The 9,350-nt window shown below is 37.2% G+C and overlaps 1 protein-coding gene across 1 annotated transcript; it reads right to left on the bottom strand.

The window, feature by feature from the left end:
• Nucleotides 5,405-7,726, bottom strand: LOC110270119 (protein MAIN-LIKE 1-like). Its single transcript, XM_021118771.1, has 2 exons — nt 7,448-7,726; nt 5,405-6,207 (listed from the first exon to the last, which is right to left on the bottom strand). Exons 1-2 carry the CDS (start codon nt 7,523-7,525, stop codon nt 5,659-5,661), a joined length of 627 nt encoding a protein of 208 aa, XP_020974430.1. The 5' UTR covers nt 7,526-7,726; the 3' UTR covers nt 5,405-5,658.

The following is a 9,350-nucleotide window of genomic DNA, read 5'->3' as shown; positions in this document are numbered from 1 at the left end:
GATTAAATAATGCAATAATTATATACAAATGTGTGTACATAACATTTGTTTAATTTTAATCACGGTTGAATTCATAATTTTTATCATATCAGAGTCCTATTATTTTAATTCAAGATGATTAGGTTCTCAATTTATCATTTTAACCACTACTTCACTTTAGAATTCTTTTTTTTTTTTTTAAATCCTATATTGCTTGCTGTCTTCTTATCATCATCCACGCTCTCGTCCCCCATCCTCTGTAAAAAGATGTGACTGTTTGATTCTTTTTAGAAAAAATTAATTATCTTATGTATTTAATTACATACTTTTGTTTTAAAGATTTTACAGTGAACAAATTTTACAAAATCAAAGATACAACTAAGCTTTTGTTTGTTTTTTTTTTAACTTTTACAAAAGTCATGGTGAATCAATGACATTACCGCAAAGAGGCTCATTATTTTAGATATGCCAGCTATATGTGAGTTATGCGTTGATATGGAATATGGGAGTGCTATACATAGATGTGGGACAGTTTTTGCTGAGACCTGATGGAAGAAATCAGACCATCTGAATTCTGTACAAAAAAATTTGGATAACCAAATCGGATGGTCCGAGTTGTGAGGGAGGAAAAATTTTGAATTTTAGGAGTGACTAATCGGACCATCCGATTAGTAATTTTTTTTCTAAAATCAAATCGGACCGTCCGAATTTGATTAATAAATATTTGAATACGTTAACGGTAATCGCTGGGTCCGAGTTGAGTATAATATATATATATATTTTTACATTATATAAGTGTGAGTAGCTCGTATTGGACTGATTAGAGCAGTTCTTCAATTCATCATCTTCTTCCCTCAGCACCTCCATCTATCTTTCTCTGTTCTTTCGAACGAAGAAAAATAACTTGAGTGTGAAGTTTATTCATGTGAGTGAGAAAAATGGATAATAGAGTCTTACTGAAAGTATATTATTTCGGTCAGATTTTGTTAGAAACAAATGAAGGAGTGAAATTTATTTGTGAAAATTCGTTAGATATTGTTATTCCATTCACAATCTCATTCGAGGAACTAAAAGGTGTAATTTGTGAGAAGATAGAATCTGGGTTGTCTAGGAGAATACAGGTATTTTATACAGGTATCCCATACCGGTATTTGGTGGATTCGTTCAATTTCAGACGAAATATGTAACTGATGAAGCGAGCATGCAAGAGATGTTTTCAATGTACATTGAAAGTCGCGGTCAGATATCGTTTATTGAAGTGTATGTTGAATTCGAACAGTCTGAAGCCGACCTAAATATTGAACGGGAAGATTACAACAGCGACAGTGAGGAAGAGTTTGAAAGCAATTACGAAGTTGTTGGTCCAGATGGAGACGAAGACCAAGGTGACGGCACTATGGCACCAAATGTGACTGACGTGGCAAATACACTCGCAAACGAACATCCGTTTGAGGAGCCGTCTTTCATGCGAGTTTTGGACTTGGAAGCCATGCATGCTTCGAAGTTTCCGGAGTATACGAATGCAGGCACGTAATTGCCTATATGTATATACGAAGGATTAGAATTTTATAATAATTTATATTGATCGATGTGACCAAATAGTTACGTGACATGTGATAATATACGTAATTAGCATTTGTTTCTGTGTTTGTTTAGTTAATAATATTATTTCTAGTTAGTCATTGTTTAAGTTAAATATTAATTATTGTTTATTAATTAGTATTTATTTATGTGCTTATGCTTTTAATTAGTGTTTATTAATTATATTAAGTTTGATATAATGATTATTGATTTACTTTTAATTGCACTTATTAAATATTTGTGTATTAAATATTTACGCTACGGCTGTCGTCGTGGTAGAAATTCCTGTTGTCGTAGATGGTGAATTTGCTGTGAGAATGGAATTCAATTCCAGGAAAGCTGTTATTAGAGTAATGAAAGATTATACTATCCGAAGAGGTGTAGACTACCAGGTTTATGAGTCGGAGCCGCTGACATTTTATGCCAAATGTACGCAGTATGGGTCAGGTTGTGATTGGCTTATCAGGGTTAGCATGATTAGTAGAAAGTACTGTTGGGTTATAATGAGGTATAATGGTAGTCACACTTGCACCAGAGCAACCATTTTTCAGGATCATTCGAAGTTGGATTCGAACACAATTGCAGAAGCAATAAAGCCGTTGGTTGAGGCTGACCCCTCGATAAAGGTGAAATTAGTTATTGCAGAAGTACATTCGAATTTAATTACACTATCAGCTATCGGAAAGCATGGTTGGCTAAGCAAAAGCCAGTGGAAAAATATTTGGAGGTTGGGAAGCATCTTACGAAGCTTCGCCTATATAGTTTGAGGCCATGTGTCATAAGGAGCCATCAGCAGTTGTCCATTTTGAGACTATGCCTGCATATCAAGGCGATGACTTGGTTACTGATATCCGGGTGTTGCATAGAGTCTTCTGGAGTTATTACCCATGTATTAGAGTATTCAGACATTGTAAACTAGTTGTCTAAGTAGACGGGACTCACTTGTACGGAAAGTATAAGGGTTGTCTGTTGGTTGCAGTTTCACAGGATGGTAACAACAATATCATCCTAATTGCATTTGTTATTGTGGAGGGAGAGACTTCTGATGTGTGGCACTTTTTTCTGAGTAACCAGCGACAACATGTAGTGACTCGAGATGGTATGGGACTGATCTCTGACCGACGCGAATCCATCAATGCAGCTGTGGCCCGCATTAACGGAGCTTGGTCGCCTCCCAGAGCTTTTCACATGTTTTGCATCAGGCATATAGAGTCGAATTTTTTAAGAAAGTTCAAGGCACTGTACCTACAAAAACTTATCGTCAATATAGGTAACCTCGTTGTAATTTGAAGTTCATTATTAACAGTGTACTGTTATTGGTTTTTTTTTTTGTGATTTGTCCTTTCTTATTGTGCAGGATATTCGAGGACGGTCTGCGAGTACGAATTGCGTTACCAACGTTTACGAGAACGGGGCGAGGCTTACACTAACTGGCTAAACCAAATCCCCGCGAACAGTATGCATTGGCATTCGACGGTGGTTACCGATGGGGTCACATGACGACGAACCTCGTGGAATGCATCAACTCAATCTTGAAGGGTGCACACAATCTCCCCATCACTGCACTTATCAAAGCAACTTATCGAGGCGGAGGCTCAGATTAATGCCGGCCATGTTTTTTCTAAGCTTGTGACCTCCAAATTGCATGCAAATCAACTTGCATCAGGAAACATCCAGGTGAATTGCTTCGACAGGCAAAATGAGGTCTTTGAAGTGCGTGAGATGCCAAGTGCAATGGAGTATACCGTCGACCTCCGTCGACAATGATGTGACTGCGGTGAGTTCTAGGTGGACCGAATTTCTTGTCGACATGTGTTTGCATGTTGTGAAAATCAATGACTAGATTGGCAAGTGTATGTTCTTAATGTGTATAAGATGGACCAAGTTCGACGGGTTTACCGAGCCAAGTTTAGGCCACTAGGGAATCCTACTACATGGCCTGCTTACAACAGGCCTCGATTCGTACCGAATTCGTACCTGAGACGAGTTACCAAAGGTCGTCCAAGGATGACGCGCTTCTTGAACGAGATGGACATGCGAATATTACGTCGTCCTAGGCGATGTAAGCAATGTGGGGCTGAGGGACACAGCTGTAGTAGATGCCGTCAGGTAGGTGGTGCAAGTGCCGGCAATAATGCTCAGTAGATTTATGTATTTTGCGTTAAATCCAAGTAGCTATGATATTTGCGACTCTATATAACTTATCCAAGGTATAAAGTATGTTATTTGAAACATTGTAACTGATATCAAACTACTATATGCCATTTGCGATAGAAAAGTACTCCATGATATGCATTGTAATAATACATAGAACATTCAAACGATACATAGAAAAGTGTTCGATAACATACACAATAATAATACTAACTACACAAAAGCTACTTTCTCCTTGCCCACTTTACGTCATCCACAAGATCCTTGTATTTCTTGGAGATCCTTTTGAACAGGGACGAAGTGTATTGATTAGCGCTACGACATGGCGGATCAACCCTGAGATTGTAGCCTTTAACTATTTCAGCTGGAGTTCGTGCCTCACCTGTGTATAACTTAATTAGTTGATTGAACAAGTTTATAATATAATAAAATCAACACAAATACCATACATGAATATAATATAATCAATTGACCCAGCAAGTATATAATATAAGCAAATCAACCATATATGAATATAATATAATCAATTGGCTAAAGAATAAAGCAATAATAGGACCTGCACCATCATCATCATCACCAGAAGCATCATTACGAGATTCTTCACTTCTTCCATGTCTTCATCTTCATCCTCCTCGTCATCCTCAATACTCGTCTGTCTCTAGCTCAGCTGTCCTAGAATTTTCTTCAATTAGACCCATTAAAACACGGCGAGGGTTTTGACTATTAAGAATTCCTCTACCACTGTCACTCCTACTAGAGTTACCAGATACCAACCCTCCAGTACTAACCGAGGAAGTACGGTATGGATGCATCGCGTCCAAGGAATACCTACCAGCCATGATATCAGGCTGATGGCCGTACTGTGATTGATCTGCTTCTGCAACCATGAACCCAAGTAACTGGCTAAAAGATGCTCCATCTCCTGAGTCAAGCTGTGGAGTACCCCAATACTGTTGATGTATTAGATATGATATGGTAAACTGTGTTTGAGGTACATATGGGTTTGAGGATTGTGGTTGTTCTTGTGGAGGTGGAGGTAGAGGTGGAGGTGGAGGTGGCGGTGACTGTAGCTCCTGTTCTTCATTGTCATCATCCATAACTTGATTACCCTCGTCATTCTCTTGACCCACACGATCCGACAAGTTCAAGTGGTTGCCATATCTTGCACGGTACCAGTACATGTAAATATCCAAGGGATGCTGTGGAGGCACGGGAAGCTCAGTAAGAATATGATTATACCTGTTTGTCCACTGCATCACCCAAAATGAATGAGTCGTGGCCGTGGCCCAGTCAAGATTCTTAGGACCAATCAGGACCATTCCGTGTGCCTTGTCTAGATTCCGTTCCTGATGAGGAACTCCTTGAACGAAACCAAACTGTCGCCTAAACCTATCGGTTGCATGCCACTCAATGATTTCAAAAGACACTAACAGCACCGTAGCGCTTCACACAACCAAGTGCATGTAGATGTCTGCAGGAATTATGTCTGTATCAATGCGATCAACAACATAAGCATGCCACACAAACTGCGGAAAATAAAGAAACAGATGATTACAACCCAAATAACATTAACACTAAACCCGAATCAAATACTTCTTTAATAACTACACACCTGGCCTTCTTGGAGATCATCCAAGGCTTTCCTAAAGTGCTCAAGCGTAAGATACCTAAAGCGTCGATCTCCACGCTCCCAGTTACGTCACCTAATATGACTTAATTCATTAACACAATTGGATTCTAAATATGAAGATAGGATGTAAGTGTAAGATAATGTTACCTGTTTTCAAGTGGAAAACTGCGGGGTTCCCGAGGAACCGGCGCTAGATATGGGAGACGGATCCAAGCCCAGTTTAGCAGAAGTGTTAGCGGACCATCGATTTTCTTGCAGTCAAAATGAGATGCCTTGCATAATGACCTGTACAGGTGTGCCAGGCATGCAGATCCCTAACTGTACTGTCTGATACTGCCAAAATCACGAAGCAAAGGCAGGAACTTCCAGTGCACAGATGCCCCAGAATTGTCACCAAACAAGACTGTACCAAATAATAACATAATGTGGCACTTTACGTATCTCTGCATGCTGGTTTCGTCAACCAACTGTAATCGTTCTTTTAGATCTCGAAGCCACGTCAGTTTTATGCAGCTTGCTCTACAGTCCAACTTCCTCGGTACAATCCCAAATTGCTGCAAATACTCCACCTCTAAGGCTTCAAAACTACTCATAGTCATCCCTGTGACTGGAAGACCGTCTGTTGGAAGACCAAGAATAACAGCAACATCTTCCAATGTCACAGCACATTCACCAACAGGAAGGTGAAAGGTATGTGTGTCTGGATGCCACCTTTCGACTAGAGCATTTACCAGTACTTTCTGACATTGAACTACTCCAATTTGGAAAACATACAAGAAACCAGTAAACCGTAAATGCTCCTCAACCCTATCATTGTACCGATTCGGAGGGAGTGGGTGATCACATGTCAGATACCGTGAACTCTACAAAAACAACAACAACAACAACAACAACAACAACAACAACAACAACAACAACAACAACAACAACAACAACAACAACAACAAAGCCTTGTCCCACTAAGTGGGGTCGACTACATGAATCAAACGACGCCATTGTGCTCTGTCATGTATCATGTATCATGTCTACAGAGAGACCGTTTACATGTAGATCTCGTTTGACCACCTCATAAATGGTCTTCTTAGGTCTTCCTCTGTCTTTCGTCCCTTGTCCATCTTCCATCTCATCCACTCTCCTGACTGGATGTTCTATCGGTCTTTTTCTCACATGTCTAAACCACCTAAGAAGGGCAACTTAATTAGTTAATTTTTGTTAATTAGTTAATTTAGTAATTACCATGTATGACTAACCTAACCTATCAATTAATTAACTATCATTATTAAATAATTTTTACAATTAACTAAACAAGACATAATAATTGAAATCACAAAGCTATGATATATAATTTTACTAAATCCAATTTAAACAAATAATTTTACTTAATCAAATTTACTAAAGCCCCAAGTAATTAACTTAACTGCTAAATTTAATTAACAACCCTATAAATTATTTTGAATGCTTTATAAAATATAAAAAATTATGATATTATCATTATACATATTTTACTCATTCTGTTTCCAACTGAGTATTGAATTACATAATTATTTATTTATTTAGTCACTAACAATAAACTATCTTACTACTAATAATAACTAATAAATAAATTCAATTCTTGTTTAACTAATAAAATTTCACTTCATTAAACCGTCAGCTACACTAACATATTTTTTTCAATTAAAAATCTAACAACAAACAAAAAAATATTACAAAAAATTCTACCTAATTTACTCAAAATTCCCCAAACCATTTCCAAAAATTATACAACTTAAACGTAATAATTAATTATAATTTCTAAAATTATTACAAAAAAAATTTTAAACATATATTTTTACTAATCTATCACATTACATCAATTTAAATATTATCATTAATTAAAAAGTTCACTAATCAACTACAATTGTATATATATACTTTCAACAATAAATTCCCAAGTTCTAACGATAATCACAATTTCTTAACCTATATGTTCCTAAATTCACTTTCTAACAATAATAATAATAATTTTATAACATATAATATTTACTTCAATTAAATATATATTCCTAAATTTTTAACAATAATAATAAATCTGAAATATAAAAAAAATTTAAAAACTAAACTTACATAATCAGGGTGGCTGAGATAATGTATAATATGAAGTTCAGGACGATCAACATCCTTATATTTTTGTTTCTTTGGCATTGTGAATTTTTCCTTCAAATTTTCATGAAGAACAATGGGGTTTTGGAGGCTGAAGAAGAAGAAGAGAGGAAAGGGGTTGCTGGTGGGGTTCACTATGAAAGTGACTCGAAGGGAGTGAGTTGAGGTTCAAGGAAGCATGTTGGTATAAGGGGTACCGTTTTGTGGGGAAATGAACGCGCGACACGTGGCTGGGACCGCACAAATCGGACGATCCGAGTTGTGCCCTCTAATCGGACCGTCCGAGTTCCAACCTCCAAATTCTTCCGTCCGATTTCAGTCCTACTGACACCGCATGCAGGTAAAGCACCCATGTTCTTGAAAGAACGAAACTCTCGCGCGATGTAGAATTTTCACAATAAATTCGCGTTGTAAGTATAGCTTCTAGATCGACAAGAATTCCTTTCTTACAAAAGTTTGGTTGTCACAAGTAATAAACCCAATAAAATTTATAACCGAAGTATTCAAACCTCGGGTCGTCTTCTCAAGGAATTGCAGGGAGGTATGAATTATTATTGGTTATGGAAGAAGATATGTTTGTGGGGTTTTTTTAATGTATAAGATAAAAAGCAAGAATAGTAAATGGAAAAAGGAATCAACTAATAACTAGAAAAGCTCTTGGCAAGGTATGAGAACTGGAAGTCCTATCCTAGTTATCCTTATCAATTGTGATGAGAATTGGATTTTGCTCCCACTCTAACTATGAAGGTAAGTCAGGTGGATAAATCAATATGAATCCTCAAGTCCTAGTCTTTCCCTTGGAAAGACTAGAGTTAGTGGAATCCAAATTAATCAGCAAAGAATTCTAATTTTCAGTCAACACCTCGAGTTTGATAACTCAAGCGTCACCAATCACTTAACCAAAGCCAAAAGGGAAAAATATCTTAAATTAAATTAAAAGCATTCATAAATAATATAAAGCAAAATCAAATCTGAAATACCTCAATTTATATTAAATAAAAAGTTAGATTGAACATAGGAATCCATAAACCAAATTGGCAACATCAAGTAATCAACTAAAGTAATAGAATAAATAGAAGTAGAAGAAAACATAAAGTAAAGTAAAGGAATATTAAACCTGGAATGAAGAAGATGAAATCCTAATCTGAATAGAAATCTTAAATCCTAAGAGAGAGGAGAGATCCTCTCTCTCTAAAACTACATTTAAATTATGAAAAGTGAATAATGGAAGATATGTTAATGAATGGATGCATTCCCCCACTTTATAGCCTCTAATATGTGTTTTCTGGGCCGAAAACTGGGTCAAAAACAGCCCAAAAATCGCCCCCAGCATCTTCTGGTACGTACAGGTCATGGGAAAGTGACGCGGAAGCGTCGTCCACACGTTTGTGTGGATTGCGTTTCTGCCAGGTCACGCATCCGCGTGATCCACGCATTTGCGTCACCTGGCTTCGTGGCAGCTATGGCAAATTATATATCTTTGTGAAGCCCCGGATGTTAGCTTTCCAACACAACTAGAACCGTGTCATTTGGACCTCTTTAGCTCAAGTTATGGTCGATTTAGTACCAAGAGGTCAGGCTGGACAGCTTTAGCAGTTCCTTCAGTTTCTTGTATTCCTTCCACTTTTGCATGCTTCCTTTCCATCCTCTAAGCCATTCTTGCCCTGTAATCCCTAAAATCACTTAACGCACATATCAAGGCATCGAATGGTAATAAGAGAGGATCAAAATTAATAAAATTAAGGTCAAAGAAACATGTTTTCAATCATAGCACAAAATCAGGAAAGAAAACGTAAAACATGCGATTTCTATGAATAAGTGGGTAAGGACTTGATAAAATCCACTCAATTGAGTACAAGATAAATTG

Source organism: Arachis ipaensis, chromosome B03 (assembly GCF_000816755.2).
Source record: "Arachis ipaensis cultivar K30076 chromosome B03, Araip1.1, whole genome shotgun sequence".
Lineage (NCBI taxonomy): Eukaryota > Viridiplantae > Streptophyta > Magnoliopsida > Fabales > Fabaceae > Arachis > Arachis ipaensis.
This window is presented reverse-complemented; position numbering and strand designations above follow the sequence as displayed.

What these genes read in the sequence shown, in the direction of transcription:
- LOC110270119 (XM_021118771.1), bottom strand. Translation starts at nt 7,525, where the DNA reads ATGCCAAAGAAACAAAAATATAAGGATGTTGATCGTCCTGAACTTCAT. An exon ending in ATCTCAGCCACCCTGATTAT is followed by an intron (nt 6,208 to 7,447) that starts GTAAGTTTAGTT and finishes TTGTTTTTGTAG; the next exon opens with AGTTCACGGTATCTGACATG.